The 23,941-nt window shown below is 32.2% G+C and overlaps 1 protein-coding gene across 1 annotated transcript; it reads right to left on the bottom strand.

Annotated features, from left to right (window-relative positions):
* Positions 1-564: 564 nt before the first annotated feature.
* LOC126970887 (ras-related protein Rab-30) lies at positions 565-23,715 on the bottom strand. The gene is made up of 5 exons (XM_050817038.1): positions 23,607-23,715; positions 23,302-23,501; positions 22,293-22,476; positions 19,720-19,871; positions 565-12,277 (listed from the first exon to the last, which is right to left on the bottom strand). Exons 2-5 carry the CDS (start codon positions 23,470-23,472, stop codon positions 12,176-12,178), a joined length of 609 nt encoding a protein of 202 aa, XP_050672995.1. The 5' UTR covers positions 23,473-23,501; positions 23,607-23,715; the 3' UTR covers positions 565-12,175.
* Positions 23,716-23,941: the final 226 nt, after the last annotated feature.

The raw sequence follows: 23,941 nt of genomic DNA, 5'->3' as shown, positions 1-23,941 counted from the left end.
TTGCACGGCAGCCATTATGACTTCAAAAATGATTATTAATTCGTTCTCTGCAACCTCGCATACGATACCCATATTGTCGAAATTATAACTTTGCGCCGCGGCCATCTTGGTTTTAAAAAATGATCCCAAATTCGTTCTCTGAGATCCTCGGATACGATATTCATATTGTTTAAATCATAATTTGGCGCGGCGGCTAAAATAATTGTTTTATAAATAAAAGCTGGCAATGGCGCCTCTATCGTCTCGCTTTTTCGTTTCATCGATTCTAAAGAACTTTCACTTCAAAAAAACAGGAGACTTGTGTTGGGAGACTAAGTGGGGCGTTACAAACTGGATGGGCCAACAAAGAAGTCAAAAGAGGAAAGTAGTGGCACTTTTTCACCTATCAACGATTGAGAACTTTCAACGAGTAAACCGTACTGACGCAACAGGACGAGCGCGAGGGGTTGAGGGGAACGGGAGGGAAATTGACGTTCCAGCAAGGCCCAGAAATGATGTGGCCGTGTAGTATTGCTTGCATTCATTTTATATTTTATCAGTAAAACGATAAAATAAAACTCTTAATTTAATTCCACGTATATTTTTCACAAAAAAAAATATCAATTTTTTTTCTTGTCAACCTATTAGAAACAAAGTCACTTAGAATATACTTATATATCGACGAATGAAAATTAAATTTAGAGTACATAAATGTCAATTTATATTACTTAATAAGACTCGAGCGTTTTCTCCAAGCTTAAGGGCTATAGACAAGTACACAGGTAGATGCGGTGTTAAATTATTATTAAGACACTTTGAAAATAAGTAAAATATTTGTGTTAACCAAATTAAATTATTACATAATAGCACCAAACATAACTTATAAAAGATAGGTATACCAAAACTGCTTTACTGTAACATCACACAAAGAAAACCACAAGACTTCCTCATCTTCCAGTAAAGAAAGTTTTTAGGAAATTATGTTATTTAACAAATGATAAATTTTCAAACTCAGTTATTAGTAATTACACACTTTTTAATCCCAAATAGTTATTTTTATGTTATGTACATTAAAATATTTTAATTTTCTGATCCAAGCAGAGACAGGAATACAATTATTGCACGAACATAAAGCGAATCTTGTTCGCACATTAAGACTGCATTTAGTGCTCGAACGACAGTCAGCGCTGACCTCGGTCATGCGTAGCGTATAACAATGAAAATATATGATCACGTTCAGTTCAGCGCTGATTAATTGCTACGCGCGTAGAACTACGTCGCGCTGACGAGAATCGTCAGTCGAGCTCGTCGTACGTCGGTCCGCTGACGAGCTATGGCGACAAATTAGTGCCTTCAGTGCGACGCTCACCGAGCGACCAACCGTAAGCGCGTGAATAACATTGTAAACAAAAAATCATCTTCTGGCAATTTCGAATATTTTCCGAAAATTTATCTTTAAATTTGATTCTCTATAATAATTGGGTAAACATGATATCTTCTACGTCTTTATATAAAGCGATAAAAAATGGATTCATTTTTCTTCGCGTAATCAAGTTTGCTGTCAGCTGAACACTAAACGAAACATGGTCAGCGGGTACGGTTACGCGCTACGATCGACCGACGTCAGCGGTGACCGTCGGTCGAGAACTAAATCCAGTCGTAGTGTAGTAGACCTGACGCATCTATTACAAAGAAGTTACACAGAATTATGCTTGCTATAAAAGCGCTACGAATTTTGCCTCATAAATAAGTGACCAATGAAGTTAAATATTTTAATATGTCAAATTAAGCAATTTGCCAGAGGCGCTTTTTCTGAATTATTTAATATTATCATAGTAAATAAAACACTTTTCAAAGGATTAAAATGCGTGTAATTTAAAAAGAATTTTTACCGTACGTTTTTGCTTAAAAGTTAAATTTTTTTAATATCTTATATAAACCTACTTTTTTCCCTTACAATTCATGCTCTGAAAAGGTCACAAAATGTCGGGTAAAATAAAATAATAATAGAAAATAACTTATTGTAAAAATCCGGTTTCAATTACACACGCTTTAATCCTTTGAAAAGTGTTTTATTTAAATGTGTAACAGTCGCGTTAATCAAAGAAAATACTAATAAATATTTACTATAATTTATTTACCATAGATTGTATTCAGGCAAATCATACTGTAGAAGGACTAAACAGATGTCAAACACTTGGTGCTCAATACAGACCAATATTTTGCATCACTTTTGTGCAAAAATGCTAGGACCATTAAAGTTAGTTGTACTGCTACTAAGATAAGCGATTCATTCATCTGGGAGTCTTAGACTGAGATCTGATCTATAAGGCGTACTTGGACTTTGCTCAGACTTTACTTACGTCACACTTAGCTGAGTGTGAGCTTAGCGTAATCTTTGATTACGTTTTAATAGTCAATTGACTTCTGAAATTATGCTTAGCTTAATTAACACAGCCACAAAAGCCATACTTGCGTTTTATCACGTTCAGCTGAGTTCAACGTGAGTTAAGTCTCAGCAAAGTCTTATAAACACACAGATGAATTATGACATTTATATAGTAACGAATAAACAATATAACAATTCACAACCAACACAACTCACACATCTTAGTAATCAATAAAATTGCACCAGTATAACAGTACAGTCAACTAATTTGATTTATAGGCCACTACATAACCTCAAAACCTTGCAACAATAAAGATCGATATACTAGCTATAATAAAACTGATTGACGCCTTGTACAGCGGCCTATTTAAATAGTTAATAAGCAAAAATAAACAGTGTAACCTCATGAAACGATTCGAAAGTTTCGAAAACTGGTTGCAATAATTTATCGAAATTCAAAGCTTCGGTCGCGTAACAAAGCGAATTAAGGTTATTGACCTTTTAATGCTACAAAATAATGGTATGGCTGATATAACTCTCGTGGATGACATTTGTCGTATCATCATTAACCAAATGTAGTTCAAATGCTTTTGTTTTATGTTTGAAAATGCTCATAAAAAATAATGATGCGCGGTATGGCGATTTGCCGCCCGAACAGGAGTCTCTATAGTTTTTTTTTCTATTAATTGAGTTGAGGAAATAATTACTTTTTAATTTTTTTTTAACTTTAGTTACTTTCGAGTAAACTACCAATTATATGGCAATTACAAATCTATATCATGACGTGTGTATATTTCAATGAACTCCAGAACGGCTGTACTAATTTTTGTATACAGGGATTGAAAGATAGGCCAAAACTTACTAAGATTATGATATGTGGTAATTATGTGATTCGCGCTCAATGGAGGTCCCTCTACCTAAACCCCTAGGAGACAATGTATAACAGAAATATATTTGAAACAGCTCCAGACCAAAACATCAATAGGACGACAAGAAATTACAAACTACTTAAAAATAAATTACAATTAGATTCACAACAACGCAAACACAACAATTGGCAAGAGAATAATTGCTTAATTTGGGCTCACTGTTCAAAATGTATTCAAAATTTTTATTTAACTCAAAAATTTAAATAACAACACACTAGGGAAGGTAAGGACAAATCACCGTGCCATAGTTGGGCCGTGTGTTTCAACAAGTTTCAATAGACATCGACTGCACCTACACATAGCGGATTAATCAGTTATTAATTTGTAAAACTTTGTAAAAGTATTGCAAAGGTTAGTCATTGTTCGTATTTATTGATTTTTTTCTTTTGTTTCCTTGTTTATTACGTAAGTACCTAATTAATTTTTTATCAGCTCTTTGCTAGGGGCTTTATTTTTGTTATATTTGTCAAATTTATCTTAAGCTTTAAGTTGTACACAAATAATGTCTATAACACCTATTATGCACGTAGAGTTAGCCTATAAGTGGAGTGTACAACATTCCTCAATTCCAATAAATTTTGGATACACTTTGACAAGTACCCTGTAGGTACATTTTCAATCCATACCTCAGTGCCAAAGAGTAACAATTCAGAAAAGGGTTCCAAAAGAAACCAACTCGAGTTGTTACTGAAACACTGACCTCTACTATATACAACTGGCGGCTGTCAAAGTGCTTTTGTGCCTGTTCGATATTCGCCATTTTGGCGCTGTTGGCCATGTAGCGAGAGTCTGCGCTACTAAAACTAGTGATGGTGGGAAACTATTTACAAAAAATAATTGTGTATTATATTATGTTGATTCTAAAAGTATAAATAACACGGAAAACGAACGAAATTAATTCAAAATGCAAAAATACTCCAGAGTATTATACGTTCCTTCGCAGCCCTTTGTATTATACGTCAAAAATTTGTTCTCTGGACGCTCGCGGGTGGCACTTCAAATAGGCACAAAAAATTGCTGTCAAACATATGAAACAGCCTGTCCAGTGGTATTTATACAGGTCAGTGGTTTGAGAACTATTAGAAGTAACAACTAAACTACATTCACTTATCGACTTGTTTCTCTGTGATAATAATTAATGGTGGGTTATCGATTATGGAACAATTTCTCATACTTATCTCAAACTTACAGAATTTCAGACTTGTTACACGTTGGAACTGAGGTATCGAAATCTATTCACAGTATAAAAGCTTATGACAAGCGTTTTGGTTTTTCATAACCATTCTCAGGGATCGCTGATTAACAACGTGAGTTATAGAGGAGAGGGGGGTCGATAGTCTCACTATAAATAATTTTTCGAGCTACCATTGTAAAAGTACGATCAAATTAAAACCTCAAATGATTAATAAACGACCCCTTATATTAGTCTTTAATTTACGACTAACTGTAAGCCGTATAAGTAACATAACATATTATTATTTTAAAAAAAAGTACGTAATATACCTTATATGTTTGAAACAATTAATAATAATTCTGTTAGGATATTATGCTAAGTAAAAGCATTTAAAGCAGCACAACAAGTTAAAGTTTTATACAAAAAAACCTAACCTAAATTTAAATTAACAATAGTAAAATTTATTGAATTCTCAAATTGAGTAATAATAACATTTAATATTATAAATTATATTTCCAATATCCGCTAACTGTACTTATACATGTGAAAAGAACTATAGATAGTTTTACAGACTGTGAATTTTGGTAACGTTTCTTCAAATAACCTCTATGCGGTCCTTTAAAGCCCGAATGAATATGCCGCAAATTATTCGGTTCAGTGATCGCGACAGATATGACTGATCGAGGCTCCTTTGCACAGGATGCCGGCTAGATTATGGGTACCATAACGGCGCCAATATCTGCCGTGAAGCAGTAATGTGCAAACATTACTGTGTTTCGATCTGAAGGGCGCCGTAGCTAGTGAAATTACTGGGCAAATGAGACTTAACATCCTGTCTCAAGGTGACGAGCGCAATTGTAGTGCCGCTCAGAATGGTTTGGTCTTTCAAGAGCGGCACTGCATTGTATTGGGCAGGGTGTATCAACTATCATCAGCTGAACGTCCTGCTCGTCTCATCCCTTTTTATCATTAAAAAAACATAAAATAAAAGGGAGAAGAAAATAGCTTAATATACAATTTCTTAGGCCTTTCATAATAACCGCTGAGATGATGAAATCAGAATAAAAAAGACGACTACGACATGCGAGAGAATATAAGCCATAAAGCTATGTAACTATTTTCTTCTTTTCTGTTTCAGATTTTTCAGATACACCAAAATCGAGAGTGCCGTACGGCACACTATTCCCTCGCCAAGTTCTAAGCCTCATTTTGTTTATAAGATGATTTATTTTGCATGGTCATATAGCTTGTTTAAATAGGTTTCAGATACATTCACAAAAATCCTAATTATAAGCAATCTATTAATACACGTAAAATAATACGCTTTGACAGAACGCTGCGTAAAAGTTTCCCGGAACGGAAAAGACTTTTGAATAGCCAATAATTTTGTTTTACACTATATACACTCATTCGTAACGCTGCTATTGTTGAGAAGAATCGACAAGAAACTATTGTGAAAATAAACAATAACATTTTTATACAGCCTGTATATAAATATAATTATTATAATATTTATTATATTTTTTTAATAATGTAAGAAATTAAATTAAATTAACATTGAATTGTATTCGACTATATTAATTGTATAATTTTTACTTCTATAATTTAATTATTTTCTTTTTTAATTGTAATTATGACGTAATATATTAACTTTTCTTTTTTATCTGTAATTTAATTAAAATCAAAGTATAATGTAATTTAAGTTAAGATTGTTTGTAGATTTATGGGTAAAATGCCTGAAAATAAATGTTTTATTATTATTATTATATAATATAATATAAATAAAATTATTAGAAAACGCCGCCACCTCCACATAAAAAGTCTCTGTAAAGTAAAATGTCTCTGCACCCTACAATTGACTGTGATAACTGTTGAACTCAAAACTCGTTTCGCATGGAGTTAGCAGATATTGGAACTATTTGACTCAATATTTTGTTTTCCTCAAACACTGGCCAGAAATAAACTTTTTAATTCTCTATCTCGTCTAGAAAATAAATTAGAAAAAAGTATGTTTAACATTTCCTGGTAATAACATCTATATAATACTACTAAATAATTCTACAGTTACTAATTCTCTAAAGTAATACCTTAAGCTTCTCAATGTACCTTTGCTTGTATCCCCAAATTTTGGATAATCTATGTCTATAGGAAATAGAGTACGATAAAACTGGACTTTAACGGCCGTTCCCAATATAATATCTACAGATAGAGATAAATTACTACCTTCTACTGTCAGTAATTAGCTGTCAATAATTTGAAGCTGTCCTAATATACCCGATAAGTCATTCTTATCGCCTTATAATAGGACGCGTGAATTGCAATTTTCATACAAACTTTATATCGCTGGTAAGCTATATGTCGTCCTATTGACAGACAGCGTGCACGGATAAGGTGAGTTACCGTCGATAAGTTTATTGGGACAGAAAAGTCAACGATAGTTACGATTTTTATCTCAAGTAAGAGATAGACTGAATATTGGGAAAGGCCGTTTGACAAAGTCGCCGGGTAAATTAAGTTTTATCATGATACTGGCGTATAAAATGGCTATAGAAATAAGAGTCAAACCAAAACAAGTCTTACTAAAAGCTATTAAAGATGAAAATTAATTAAACAATGAAAGTTTTAGATAGAAACATTGCATAAAGTCAGCGATATATAATATAGTGTAGGACTAACACAGTCAAACTTCAAACGTAAATAACAATGGAATGTTAAATCATCTTACAAACTAAACTACAACTATTAAATACAGTCAATTGACGAAAAAATTAGTCTATTAACAATACCTGTAAGAAGTATTATAAATATAATTGTAATAACACAAATTACATTTGAAAATAAAATTTATGAACGATGCGGGACTAGAAACCGCGACCGCTCTTTCACTGAGCCAACCGTTCGAGTGAAGTTAGGTTCATAAATCTTGGTATGTCATGTTCAACTCTCAGGTTGTGGCTTCATCTACAGGATCTACTTTACAGTTGATAACCTGCTCAACCCCAATAATTGCATATTAGGAAATTGACTTGAGATGTCGCTAAACTAAATCTAAACAATTTGTTATTTTTAAAAAGTAAGAAGAGCGTTCGCACGGAACGCGAGAGGTCGCGGGTTCGAGTCCCGCATCGTTAAAAAAATTGTTTTCAAATTTAATTTGTATGAATATATTTGTTTTGTTTTTCTTATACTCATTGTGAAGAGTAACTTCGCTATATATACAGATTATATTATAAGAATACTTATTGAAAAAATGACAAGAATTAATGTGTGAAAAAGTTAATAACGTACTAAAATTGATAACAAGTACCTTATACTAACACCCTAATAAATATTTAAAAAAGTACATTAAAAGCACAATCAATTTCCTTAAAAAAAAATATATAAAATCGTCAGAATTGCACATTGAACTTCATAATAATTAAATATTTGGTAACAAAAAAAAATCTATTGCACTGCACGGACGAGTAAAAAAAGAACTCTCGCGCTGTGATATTAGCAAGTGAAGCACCGTTATGCTAGTGTGTGTGCGGTTACGGAGGATACCAGTTACACAATTTTTTTGGCTTTTATTAGTGTAAGTGTGTGCGTGGGGCTATGTATATACACGTTTACCGGCTTGTTTTGGTGCTTCACTGTTATGTAAGGTGACACGGAGTCCTTCTTTTTTTACTCGTCCGTGCTGCACTCTTATTCAAACTCACAACAAGCTAACTATATACAAACAAAAACATTAATGCTAACATCGAGATCATTCGTAGGTATATCAACATCTTGAATGAATTTTCTAGAACAAACAGAATAAAAAGATACTGTAATTTAAAGAAAATACAATAATTTAATCTTTTAAAATTATTTTTATATACTTATGTATATAAAACACATTACCTATTAACGGATGTTTTCAATAACGTATCTCTAGTTACGGATACATTGCTGTCACCATTTACGGCCGTTCCCAATATACTATCTATAGATATAGATAAATTACTACCTTCTACTGTCAGTAATTAGCTGTCAATAATCTGAAGCTGTCCCAATATAGGCGATAAGTCATTCTTATCGCCATATATTGGGACGCGTGAATTGCAATTGCCATACAAACTTTATATCGCTGGTAAGCTATACGTCGTCCCATTGACAGACAGCGTGCACGGATAAGGTAAGTTACCGTCGATAGGTTTATTGGGACAGAAAATTCAACGATAGTTACGATTTTTATCTCAAGTTAGAGATAGACTGAATATTGGGAACGGCCGGTTAATGACAAGATCTTATCTATCCATAGTTATGCCCAATATAGTTATACCAATGCTTTATGTCGATAGGTTATTGAAATGTAAGTAAGCGTAAAAGGGTAGATTTGTCTACCTCTAGTAAGTTAAACTAAGGATAGATAGGTTATTGAAAACGGCCGTAAGACATTTTTAGCCATCAGAAATATCTTTCTTTTGTAGATAAAAGTTAGTCAGTTTAGTGTTAATTACACGCGGCTTATTGCATTCAAAAACAATCTAAGTCTATGTAAGGGCTTTTGAATTGATATTAATTTCAGTTTCTCTATATTGTTTAATCCAATAAAACTATTTTTTCATATTCTCATTCAAAAATTATGTTTTGTGGTAGTAACATTTCCAATTTCTATGCATCTACTAAAATATTACCTACAAATTCTACATCTGATTTAAATTGATCAAAATAATTATTTAAATTATTATTAATTATCAAATAAAATTATAAATTTCTCTGATATCACTCATACAAAATATTAAACTAACAATTAGCGATATAATCTCATTAAATATAGGATAAATTATGTCTTGCAGCTTTCAATGGAAGACACTGACCTTCCTAGTAATATCTTCACTTTCTTGGCGTGCGTCCGTGCAGAATGGGATGTCGCTATGCAAACTTAATGGCTGACAGGCTTGCCCTGAACGTGTCAGTATGACAACTCTCTATATTTTCCCTACTTAAACATTTTATATATAACCTTTAGTTGCGAATGCAACGGGAAACTGCTAGTTATAATATTCATAATATAAATGATGGAATTGATGTCCCTTTATAGTTAAAAATCTACTTAATGTGCAGCACTGAAGCGCCACTGTGAGTGTACAGTGAAACTATTTTGACATTGCATTGCAAATGGCCGTTACATTTTGAAAGTGTCAATATTGGGACTTTATTTCGAGTATTAGTTTTGAGTATACCCACAGCTGTTATCAGCTCTAAAATGGCAAGTTTCTTTAAATTTTTAAATATAACAGCGTTGAACTTCATTCGTGGCGCCATTTTTGCCGTCAAGCAGTAATGTGGAAACATTATTGTAATTCGGTTTGAAGGACATAGCTAGTGAATAACTCTTAGAAAGTCTCAAAGTGACGAGCGCAATTGGGATGCTGCTGAGAATTTTGGGTTCAAGAACCCTGAATAGCACTACACTGTAAAGGGCAGGGCGTATCAGTATAAGACAATTTATTGAATAGGCGTTATTTTGCGGAAATCCATAATTATCCATAGTATCTGAATTATCATTAAATAAATTTAAATCTTTTGTTAAACGCAGTATGTCGAAAGCTTATTACAGTATTGAAGATTATGTAAACGATATTTCAATATGGAATTGAATAGTATTATAGTTGTTTTTTTTTATGGATTTCATGGTTCAGCCTTGTATTGTTTGACTGGTTTGCTTTATTTTAAAAATATGTATATGTTTAAACTTTTGTGTAATTAATATGTATGTATCTGAAATGTATTTTTTGTGATTGACGTTGACGAGCAATCTTTTGATTTTATGTCAATAAAATATTTTGACTTTGACCTATCTAAATTTTTTCAGTTATGTCGAGTGTAAATTCCGCTAATATTTGTCTTGAATTAATCCGACACGCGCCTCTACACGAGGCATCTTGACTCACCAAATTCTGGCACGAGACTGGTCTGGTCTGTTAAAAGTATAACCCGTGCACTAAACCCATCTAAAATGGCGGCCACGAATGATTCGCTCTCACTCGCACATTTAACATCACCTATCTGCGATCCCTATTTCGCTGTCAGACCGATCTGTATCGCCGCCTTTTTAGATTTGTTTCTTTATTGGCACGGGTAGCGGTAACTTATTACGAAAATTTTACACTACGCTTTATTTGAGCGATGACAGGTTCGCCTAAGTACTGGAATGCGAAAACTTAAGATCCTTTTAAAGAATGTTGACGAGCAAATGCAGTGTATTCTCTGGCTCTTCAGCTAAAACGAATGGCATTATAACGCGTATTATGTATTAATAAATTAAATTGAATAAAAAAACCTCAATAACGCAATAATATTGCAAAATATGAATTACCTACGACCTAAAATCACTAGTCAAACTTTAATAAGTAATGTTTATTTGTTTGTCAAACACGTTGACTTTTCAATATACTGAATAACAAATACAAAATTACGTCAATGCTAGAAATACTTAAAAATATTACAACATTTTTCAGGAATTTCAGACAGACCACTTCAGAAAAGGTTGAGCTTAAATGAAAAGGGGTGGCAAGTAATTGCTCTTTAATCAACAATCACAGCTTCATCATTTTACAAATTATTTCAATTTTTAACCGAACCAATTTTTAACTTCAAAAAAGGAGGTTCTCAATTCGTCGGTATGTCTTTTTATTATGTTTGTTACCTCAAAACTTTCGACTGGGTGAAACGATTTTGATAATTCTTTTTTTATTTGAAAGTTGGTACTTCCCGTTGTAATTTGGTCCAGATCTGACAATGGCCTCCATGAGAAAACCATAAAAGTCTTAAATTTGCTATATATACGTATAGCAAAATGGATGATAAATTTACGATTATCTCCATATCGCGCCAACCGATTTCGATGATTCTTTTTTTATTGAAAAGGATATACTTCAAAGATAGTTTGGTGAGAGTTTGGTTAGTTTAATTAAGTAATTAAATCAGTCCAAGTCACGTCACACAGCGGCCACATGACAATAAAATGGTATTGGCGCCGTGTCTCGAAATTTGAAAAGGATTTTTTTAAAACACATTATTTTACCACTTAAAGTAACTTGTGGCTAACCCATTGTAATGTTATTAAAACCCTTTCCCAAAAATAGTAGGTGACCACCTTGTAGCATATTTTAAATGACTTTTTTGTACTAACTTATGCCGTACATAACGCGCATAGACATTTGGAATTGATTGTAATAGAGGTATATGCAACAAATTTCGGTGTTTCGGTCCGAATTAAGTCCGTTCTAGGTGATTCCGACATGTTTATATAATATATAAATACTAGCTACCGCCACAGACGTTGTTCTGTAGATAATAAAAAAAAATACTCTTTTATAGGAATTTGCCAAAAATATTTCAAAACATCAAGAATAAGAATTATTTCGTAAAAAATGCTCCCTGTTGTTATAATGAGATTGTGTCAAACCGTGCGTCATTAAATTCTCTCATAGAAAATATGTCCATGCAAATTAAATATTGAAAATAAAAATAATTATGGGTCCCAAATCGAAATAAAAACTATCCTATCTCTCAAGTTGGACCAAACTGCACTCGATGAAGTAATCCCATTAAAATCCGTTCTTTAATTTAGGAGTCCATCGCGGACAAACAACGTATCACGTAATTTATTTATGCCAAATAATAATGTCAATTAACGTAAAGTAGGCCTATAGCGAGATAAATTCGTAATATTTACGATCTAGAACAACACGCGCTTTCTCCAATGGATGACGACTTGCCGTTGATAGGTCCTAAGCTGCCGTCGTATTTTGGTAGCTCCTTGCATTTGGCTTGCTGAAATAATACACAATATATTGAATATTCCAAAGGTATCCATATACAAACAGCGAACTCTGTGCCCAGTCGTTAGTGTATCTGAGTAGTAAAACACGAGTGTATGCATAAGGCCTATCTTAGATGACACACTTATTGTCCTATCGAGTCTGCGGCACACAAAAAATGCTCGCAAAATGTCTTTGGCAGATATTACAGACTCAACGCACACGACGTATACTTTCGGTCATTTTGTCAGCAGAACTGTAGGGATGTACACGAATGGAAGTACAGAGATTGCGGTGTATTATTTCGTACTTGAGATATAAAAAAAGAAGAAGAAATAGAGAATATTGGGTTCATCCTATTCTTTCAGAAAGATTATTAAAAGGACTGTTTCATATTAAACATTCAGTTCTAAAACTATATCGAAATAAGCGCACGGTATATCAACATAGATATATCAATGTTCATACATCATGCGCCATGATACACGTCAAACACTAGCAGAATAAAGCAGGGGTGGGACAGACGCCTTAAAGTGACGTTTTCAGAAGACTGTAGTGCCATCTGTTAGTTGGCCCAAAAATGAAAGCTTTATCAGCTGTCACTCGCTTTGAAACCTTTCAACTTTTCTTTTTGTGTCTCTGCCCAAGTGCCCACTGTTCATAAAATGGCGGCTACTTCTAGCGTTTGCGCATGCATGTAGCTCTCGTGTTCCATTTTGCATATTTACACTACTAAATCTATCCTTTATGTTCTATGTAGTGGCAAAATCAAATAACTATCTCTACGCGCATATTCAACATGGTAAAAAATTGTAATACCTACATTAAAGAGAGAGTCACAACTTTAAAAATTAATTTTATAATTTGGAGCTTATAATAGTTATTTTCGGGGCCAATCTCCAGATGGCGCTAGTTTTCAAATATACAGCTCATAATGCGTAGAGAGCGCTCTCTTTTCCCTATATATTATTATACTCTTTGGACTAAAGTGAGCGTCGTCTGCGTTAGCGCCGTAGCGCGTATTGACGTTATATATTTTGTACGGCGCGGTCTATTAGACCGCGCGTCTTTTTTAAGCGTCGTATGCGTTACTGTATCTCCTCATGTATGGCCTCATTCATATTAATTAAACCACAATTGCACTCCAACATTTTTAGTCAAACTTAGAATTATTGACCATTCTCTGTGTGCCTATGTGTACTAGGTGATGGAAATGTGGACCATTAGTTCTTTAGTTGCCTTTTAATGAACATATCCTTATATAATTTTATACCTCCTAAATTCACCTGCGCAACCTCCGTGAAATGCCTGTCTCCTCTCCCTAGTTTTCACTTCTTTTACAAAATTATATTAAGTTATAACTAACACAATAAATGTCTTATTTATGTTATATTATCAATGTCCATTATAATCTTACAAGTAGTAGGGATTCGCCGGTTCTGGCTCACAGTAGTGGGGATTCGCCGGTTCTGCCTCCCCGGTTCTGGCTCACTTGTTCGTGATGCGTACTAAAAAAAAGTTTGGTGTCAAACTGGGGGTTTTGATGTATTTCCGAGCGATTGCGCTGATCCGTTTTTCGATATCTCTTATAGTTACAAAGTTAGCTTTTTAAGTTAAACAGAACCATACTCATTACTAATCAGTAGTAATTAACCTAATGATTGGTGAGCGACTCAATGTCGATTCTTTGAAAGTGATAGATGTAATTAGTAAATTACCTCTCACATTCGTTACTACGATTAAAACGACAGTTTTGTTCTGTGTTTATTATTAAGTTAACAGATGATATAAATAAAGTATATAATAAAACATCGTTGCAGATTGTATCATTTTAAAAATATTTGATGAAATCATTCAAACTCTTCTTATTAAACTTAAAGTATAGATGCATTAAACAAAACTCGCAACACATATGCTGCGGTAAATAAATTCTTTTCTCTTGTAGTATTGTAGATATACATTCTGCAATTGCTTTGTAAAAACCTCAGCTGGAATCCCTGAGCTGGACGATCATATGAAATGAAGTATTGTCCAATACCCTGCTCACCAATGTGTGTTGCAACCCAGTGAGAGCCTGGCTTATTTTCACTATCTACATTGCTGACAATATAACAGGGCGTTACAACTTATATCGACAATCGGTTTGCTGCGTAAACATTATTTTGAATACTGAGATCAATTTTCTTCAAATAATTCTGTATCTCGATTGTATTCATATTACCTTAGAATAATGTATTTAAAAGTTATTGGATTACAACTTACAATAAAACAAAACATCACTTTAAGTACATATTTAATTTCAAAATTATAAGGCAATATAGTAGTAAGTTTAACTAAAACTAATACACACCCTTACAAACGATCAAACATAAACATAACTGCGGTAATCTACTGAAATATTATGATTTTTATCAATTTTATTGTATAAGAGCTTAGTCAAAACGAACTTTGATTTATGAAATATGTAACTTGAGTTAAGTGATAAAGCTCTTTGTCATTTTCTTAATGTAACAAATTTTGAGATAAATAAAATACACTTTAGTTTCTGTGATTACTTCCTTTCGCGAATATATCAACAATTCGACCATCATATTTCCTCATCGGGTCATTAATTATTTTCAGTATTAGTTCAAGATTTTTCTTCGGCCAAACATATTATAGAGATCAGGTAGTTATATCTTGAAACGAATTGACATGGTTGAGATACAATTTGTGTCACTGTCATCATTCAAAAATATTATAAAATTATTTACGAAAACTGATATTCCACACCCACACACAATGCACCCTCTACTACAAAAAGGTTTCATATAATATAATGAGACGATTTATTGTTAAACTACCATTTATTGATTATATTGAAATAGAACAATTTATAAGTAAAACAATATACAGTACCCACATCATAACTTACTCCACAAGTTATATATCTAAATAAAAGATGTATCTACTCTCATTCTTTTCAAAAAAATAATTCAAACTTAAAACTTATATAAAATTTATTTTATTTCATGATGACTCCAAGCTAAGGTATAAATATAATTTGCTTAAATATACCGTCTAGATTTATTTATTCGTTGAGTGAAAATATTATGCTTTATTGACTTAAGTCTATGCATTGAACAATATTCATTCTTATTTTTAAATAGGCATTATTCATTTTCATATACTTACTTAGTAACACTTATAAAATTTGGAGTTGCATTTTCCCGCAACATCTTACGTATATATTTAGATCTAAGTCCTAGGAATTCATTAAATATGTTAACTTTGTTCCATCTTTAAAATAGCCTAACTTCTTATTATTGAGTTTTAGATACCAAAATATTTTTTCTGCATTGTCAGATGTTTCGAAACGCAAATGTAAATCAGGTTTTATATCACTTTAAAAATTTATATATTAAAGTATAAGTATCAGTGTACAATAATTTTAATATATTTCGAAACTAATTGAACATATAGTTATAGTAAAAGTCATCGTATTAGAGTTTTAGAAATATATACCAAATAAATATGTTTATTGAGGAACAATTTAGTGTTTTGTAATTGAACTGCAACCAATTTTCATTTTAAAATAGATAAACTATGGAATTTTATCTTGGCAATTAAATCATACAGTGCAATTTTATATTTACTTTTTTTCAATATTTTCCATTGTTATTTAAATATTTGAGGTATTCATTAATTTATAAAAATCTTTTCGAAATCAGATGAAGGTAGCATGATTATGCATGTTTGTATTAATTAAATCTATGTAATTTTGTAACTATGCGCTTTGTTTGAATTTTAAAATTCTATTAATTTTTTATAATGAGACGATTTATTGTTACTACCATTTATTGATTATATTTAAATATAAAAAAATATAAATAAAACAATATACAGTACCTACATCATAACTTACTCCACAAGTTATATATCTAATCTATTCTTTAAAAAAAAATCAACCTTAAAACTTATATTATATTTATTTTATTTTATGATGACTCCAAGCTAAGGTATCAATATAATTTGCTTAGATATACCGTTTGGTATGACAAACTAGATTTATTTATTCGTTGAGTGAAAATATTATGCTTTATTGACTTAAATCTATGCATTGAACAATATTCATTCTTATTTTCAAATAGGCATATCTTATAATTTTCCATTTTCATATACTTACTTAGTAACACTTTTATTAAATTTGAATGAGTATTTTCCCACAACATCTAATACATACGTTTAGATCTAAGTCCTAGGAATTCATTAAATATGTTAACTTGGTTTTCATCTTTATAATTATCGTGCCGTACTTCCTTTTATTGACTTTTGGGTAGCAAAAAAATTTTTTCTGCAGTCAGAGGTTTTGAAACGCAAATGTAAATCAGGTTTTATATCTGTGTAAATTTTTTATATATTAAACTATCAGTATCAGTGTACAATAATTATAATTTATTTCGAAACTTATTTAACTAGTGAAAGTCATCGCATTAGAGTTTTACAAATTTTCAATATATAAAATCCCAACTAAATAGGTTTATTGAAGAACAATTTAGTTTTTCGTAATTGAACTGGAACCAAATTTTCATTTTAAAATAGATAAACTATGGAATTCTATCTTGGCAATTAAATCTTGTACAATTTTACATTTACTCTTTTTTCAATATCATCATTAATGTAAATATATTTAAACTCCTACTGTTCTTTATCATAACGCTTTTATTCCTAAACATACTCACCATAATATTTTCACTCATACTCAGAAAGAAACATTTACCAAGTGTACTAAAAATATATGTGGGTAGAAGATGATATTTATAGTTTCAATGATTATTATTTTAGCTTGGTATACCTATAATCTTTAATCTCATTTAGATTTTGTTTTCTGAAATATTACTATAAATAATGGTTAATAATTGGTAAATACATATGAGCCCGGACGCAGGCCGGGCTCATATGTATTTATATTCTAACTTAACCTAACCTCCCTTTAGTTTCTGGAAAAGGATTTGGTTATAAGATCTAGATTCTGTTTTCTGAAATATAACTATAAATACTAGGACGAAAAGAAAATACATCGACAAAAATGATAGAATTAAAAATATATTAATTATTTGAAAGCTATAGCCGCTAATATTAAACTTATTTAATTGAAATGTATATATGAAAACATGTATTTAACTACTTGTACCATGGTACTATTATTCTTATATGTTATACCTACATGTTATGTGAAAACAAAGTTACACAAAATTAATGTATATAATATTGATTATTATGAATAAAAAGAAAGCTAAAAAATCATTATTATTTGGAAAATTTAGCCTTAAAGTTTGAAATTGTTCTTACTTCAAATATTTGACAAGTTTGTCTAAACTGAATGAAAATAATTTCATCGAATCAACATGTCAGTTGAATTTTACGATTATTTAATTTTATAGTTTTTGTGAATGCCTTGTGGGTATTTTTCTTACGTTTGTGGAATAATATCAATTACTTTTTCAATATAATTTAATGCATGAACAACGGAAAAGATATTATTCAAATCGTTTTACAAGTAACATCTGTAAAAATAACGTAATGCAATTATATAGTACTTAAAGAAACGTCACAGTTAATGAATCAGCTTTTTGTAATCGAATAATTTCATATTAAATTAAGAGTAAGTAAATCTTACAAATTACAAACATTACAATCACCAGAAATGTTTTTGAACTCTATCAAAAATGATTTGATATCTTTATTATTATTATATGTTTGTTACATAGGTACGCTTTGAAGTTTTTTCTTGAAAAAAATCAGTGTGCAGAATAAAATAAACATAAAAAATTGTAAGCAATCGAAGAGCTTCCTCAAATAGATATCATATCATTTTTTTATATCATTTCATATTTCAAGCACGAATGGTTAAATCATGTCCGAATTGGATGGAGAAAAACTTCAAAAAAAAATCAAAGTTCGTTTTGACTATGCTCTTATACAATAAAATTGATAAAAATCATAATATTTCAGTAGATTACCGCAGTTATGTTTATGTTTGATCGTTTGTAAGGGTGTGTATTAGTTTTAGTTAAACTTACTACTATATTGCCTTATAATTTTGAAATTAAATATGTACTTAAAGTGATGTTTTGTTTTATTGTAAGTTGTAATCCAATAACTTTTAAATACATTATTCTAAGGTAATATGAATACAATCGAGATACAGAATTATTTGAAGAAAATTGATCTCAGTATTCAAAATAATGTTTACGCAGCAAACCGATTGTCGATATAAGTTGTAACGCCCTGTTATATTGTCAGCAATGTAGATAGTGAAAATAAGCCAGGCTCTCACTGGGTTGCAACACACATTGGTGAGCAGGGTATTGGACAATACTTCATTTCATATGATCGTCCAGCTCAGGGATTCCAGCTGAGGTTTTTACAAAGCAATTGCAGAATGTATATCTACAATACTACAAGAGAAAAGAATTTATTTACCGCAGCATATGTGTTGCGAGTTTTGTTTAATGCATCTATACTTTAAGTTTAATAAGAAGAGTTTGAATGATTTCATCAAATATTTTTAAAATGATACAATCTGCAACGATGTTTTATTATATACTTTATTTATATCATCTGTTAACTTAATAATAAACACAGAACAAAACTGTCGTTTTAATCGTAGTAACGAATGTGAGAGGTAATTTACTAATTACATCTATCACTTTCAAAGAATCGACATTGAGTCGCTCACCAATCATTAGGTTAATTACTACTGATTAGTAATGAGTATGGTTCTGTTTAACTTAAAAAGCTAACTTTGTAACTATAAGAGATATCGAAAAACGCAATCAGCGCAATCGCTCGGAAATACATCAAAACCCCCAGTTTGACACCAAACTTTTTTTTTTTAGTACGCATCACGAACAAGTGAGCCAGAACCGGGGAGGCAGAACCGGCGAATCCCCACTACTGTGAGCCAGAACCGGCGAATCCCTACTACTCTTACAACATGTAAATTGTTTCAGGTATAATAAGAAAATAATACTGTATTCAATGTTTCAATCTTGGCTGTGTTTCGGTCTGAAGGGCGCCATAGCTAGTGAAATTACTGGGCAAATGAGACTTAATATATTACCTCTCAAGGTGACGAGCGCAGTTGTAGTGCCGCTCAGAATTATTGATATTTTTCAAGAATCTCAGGATGATTGAAAAGCCCATAAATTCTGAACAGCACTACAACTGCGCTCGTCACCTTGGCACATACGATGTCAAGTCTCATTTGCCCAGTAATTTCACTAGCTACGGCGCCCTTCGACCGAAACACAGTAATGCGTATGCATTACTGCTTCACGGCAGAAATAGGCGCCGTTGTGGTACCCATAATCTAGCCGGCATCCGGTGCAAAGGAGCCTCCCAATGGTGAAGTACATGCAAAGTTCTGAAACTGAAAACTGCAAGCTGAAACCGTAAAATAATTGAGCTAACCTCCATCAATTCCACAGCAATCTCCATGAACAATCGTTCAACATTCTCAGCTTCTTTTGCCGATGTTTCCAGAAAATACATTCCATGCCGCTGAGCAAAATCCTCACCGATATGCCGTGGTATTTCCCTATCTTCTCTGTCTGTTTTGTTACCTGTAATTAGAAGATTTTTTATATATATATATTAGCTGACCGACCCGACAGACGTTGTTTGTAGATAGTAAAAAAAATACTAAAATAGGAATTTTCCAATAATATTTCAAAACGTCAAGAATTATTTCGTAAAAATTCTCTCTGTTGTTATAATGAAATTGTTTCACAGCGGAACTGTCAAACCGTGCGTCACTAAATTCTCTCATAGAAACAATGTTCATACAAAACAAATATTGGAAATAATAATTATTATAGGTCCCAAATCGAAATAAAAACTATCCTATCATACTCATTTAAATCCGGTCATTAGTTTAGGAGTGAATGGCGGACAAACAACGTGACACGTCATTTATATATATTAAGATATGCATGGAAACAATAACATTTATCTACCCGAAGGGTAGGCATTATCTCTTTGGCTATCGAGTAAGTAGATTGTCTGAATTTTTTCAACACGCACGAAATACCGGGTAAGACATTTGACTTAACGACGAAATCCCCACGACCTCATTCGATTTCTGGTCTTATTTTTTAATAATGTGCGCAGAATATTTGTTTTTTTTTTCGGAGTCATACCCAATATTTAGTAAGTTGCTATTGTTATAACAATTATAACAGTATGATATTACCCCCTTATTCATAATAGTTTGCTAACTTAAAGCATTGCTAATTCTCAGTCTGTCTTCTTCTATTGACCTAAGTCAGAATGAGAAAAAACACTCCCTAGCGGCTGTTTAAAGTTAGCGGACCATTATGAATAAGGGAGATTGTATTTGTTAAAATAAATTTGACTTCGCGCGCCAAAATCGCCCGGTATTAAAGTGACATAAAAACGCAGTGAGCCGCGAAACGCGAAGTGCTTATTATGGACATGTATTTGTTACGGATCTAACATCCTCCCTGCCTTTTTACGCTCGTAACAACCATAAACACAGACACAGATTAACAATAAACGGTTTAATATATAAGCAAAACGTTCGAGAGAACAACATCTCTAACCAAGATACAACTAGATAGAAAACGGACCTACTTAGCGAATCTTTTGTTACTGTAACTGATTTTGATTGACAAGTCGTAAACAGTCGGCCACACGTGGCATTAACTCCTTAGTATTTTGAATATTAAGCCAATAGCTAATGCAAACAATGACAAACATAATTGGTCACACATCATTGGCCTTTCAGGTCTTCTATGTGGTAGTAAAAGTTTCTGGTAACTGTAATAACCCTATAATGTAAGTTCTCTTGGGCAATTTGGGCCCCGAGAGAAAAGCTATGGAGAACTGTGTAATATTCCTAGTGTAAACTGAACCGACAACCTGTTGCTCGGACAATAATGAACTAGGAAAATTTATTGAAGTAGGCGTTACTTTTCGGAAATCCATAATTACCTATACAAATGATTTGAGTTTTCTTTAGTGTTAATTCCGCTAAAATTTGTGTTGAAACAATTCGACACGTGTTAGGCCGCTACACGAGGCATCCTCAGGACGTGTTGTCTCGCCAAAATCTAAATCTCTATCACCTTTGTTGCGTATCTTTTCCGGGGGTTATACGTCACAACAGCCGACCAATCACAGCGCGTCATTTCATGGGACGAGGGTATAAAAGAGCAGCTTCCGGCTCACTTGATACACTGATGATCTCATGCCAGATTTTTGCGAGACAACACGTCCTGTGGATGCCTCGTGTAGACGCGAAACACGTGTCGAATTGTTTAAAGACAAATATTGGCGGAATTAACACTAAAGAAAACTCAAATCATTTGTATAATTATGAACTAGTTAGGCATTCATCATTGTACTTACTCTTATGAAAATATGAGGACAAATAAGAACACTTGATAATAAGTGTCACGGCCTTTTAAACAGTGTAAATTCTGTAGTAAACATACAATGAAGCAACACCTTTTAAGTAAATTCAAGTGAATTTGTAACCAAAATTTATGAATGAACCAACCGCAACCTCTCCTGTTTCCTCGGAGAGATCTTTCGAACTCCACTCGGACTAATACTAGTTTCATCCTCAAACACACAAGCTCTTACTTAGGACTGTTTGTTACACTGGGAATTAAGAATTAAGGTGCTAATTTAATGATGTCTGACCATGACCTACCCGCCATGATACAAACATTGTTTGTTTAAGCTGATGAGTTGTCATGACAGTTTGGGGGGTTGTGTAGCTATAGCTTCTTTTAAATGTCTACAGCTGTGGTATTTGCTCAATCAATGGTTATGGTTATATGGTAGAAGTAGTATTATAGCAGTAGATTGTAAAATAGCAACAATATAAGTGTGACATGCAGGTTAATTTTTTTCCGAACTTGAATCTGAGCCAAATTCAACTCCATAAGTGTTCAGAGTACACTTAAGTATAATTTGCCTGTATAATTTTATTTATCATATTTTTGTGTGAAACTTACCAACTAATATTCTTAACACTTTATTACTAGCATATTCCTCAATCTCCCGCAACCAGTCCGGCAGACAGTCAAATGTCGGCTGGCAAGATATGTCATAAACTAGTATCAATGCATGTGCTGATCTATAATAACTCTGTGTTATCGAGCGGAATCTCTCCTGTCCCGCTGTGTCCCAAATTTGTAACTGAAATAATTGTAACATTAAAAATTATTCATTGATTGGGTTGGCCTTAGTATCTCTTAGCACAAATTTGGAGGTAAAAAATATTGTAGTTGATAGAGCTTTAGTACATGATTATAATGTTACCATTCTTATTACAAGGTGTGGTACCTTGTAATCTGGTACCTTCAAGAAAATAACATAAAAATTCAAACTTGAAAGAGGTAATCACATATATATTAAAGGCTTAAAATTGTAAATGAAAACTAGTGAAATGAAATATAAAAAAAGTGTGGGAAAGACTAGACAGCTTTATCAATATTAACTTTTAGACTATAAATAATAGAACCACTCTGGGTTCTATTATTTATAGCCAGTTAAAAAAAAAATATGATATGACTATTTGGTCAAAGTAAACACAAATGAAAACTTTAGGTATATTTAAATTATATTTTTCATCATTAATTAATTTGGTCTTTGAGATTTGAAATCTCAATAACAATGAAAATACATACACACACAAAAGCCTGAACCAAGTACCTACAACAGTCACTTTTTATCAATTATTATAAGATTCAAAAGAATATGTACAAGCTTATACTGCAGATTAAAAGTTCTCCGCCAGATTAATAATTTGTGGGTACATTTTGGCATAACTTACTTAATAAAGGAACATTTTAAATTTAAAGAAAATTTGCCCCATTTAGTGATATATACAATGATATTGTTGGTGATGGTTACCAATATTGTAATTTAATAGTGATATAAATTTTAATATTACAATACAAAATTTGCAAGAAGGTATAGCTTATAAATATATTTTCCCTTATTTATAGAAATATTACATACCTTTACTTTCTCTCCATCTACTTCTACAGTTTTAATCATAAAGTCAACGCCTATAGTAGCACCTTGACCTGGTGGAAATAGACCTTGTGTGAACCTTCGTACCAAACAGGTTTTACCAACACCTGCGTTTCCAACAAGCACTACTTTAAAAAGAAATTTATAATCCTCCATAATGTTCACCAAATTTCATTAGAAATCAGCTGAAACGATTAAAATTCAGCAATAAATTATCATCTCCGTTCACTGTTACGCTTTACTGAATACAGTAAAATTTAATATGGATTTGAGATATGTTTGCGTCTCACATGCTACTTTATATATTATTGGATTATGTATTTATTACATATTATTAATAGATCAGTTACAATTCAGTAATTTAAATAAATATTTCTTCAAAATCCAAACCAAAATACGAATTCGATCCTACTTATTTCGTTGACATTGACATTTTTTAAATCTTTACTATTTTTTATTCAATTTGTCCTGACTTAAGGGTCATAGAGCATACAGCCTCCAATTTTTTAAGTAAATGTCGCATGTCAAATGTCATTTGTTGCAGCGGACTTACATGGATCGATTATAGATGGATATTGTTGCAAAATTAATAACTGGAATTCGAATAACTGAACTATGTACAGGC

Source organism: Leptidea sinapis, chromosome 22 (genome assembly GCF_905404315.1).
Source record: "Leptidea sinapis chromosome 22, ilLepSina1.1, whole genome shotgun sequence".
NCBI lineage: Eukaryota > Metazoa > Arthropoda > Insecta > Lepidoptera > Pieridae > Leptidea > Leptidea sinapis.
Note: the sequence above shows the minus strand (reverse complement) of the source record. Positions and strands in the feature narration are given on the sequence as shown.

Bases quoted from the DNA above. Each gene is read 5' to 3' on its own strand.
- LOC126970887 (XM_050817038.1), bottom strand. From the start codon at position 23,472: ATGGAGGATTATAAATTTCTTTTTAAAGTAGTGCTTGTTGGAAACGCA. The intron at 22,477-23,301 runs GTATGTAATATT...CAATTATTTCAG, and splicing joins TAGATGGAGAGAAAGTAAAG to TTACAAATTTGGGACACAGC. The intron at 19,872-22,292 runs GTAAGTTTCACA...TTCTAATTACAG, and splicing joins AGTGTTAAGAATATTAGTTG to GTAACAAAACAGACAGAGAA.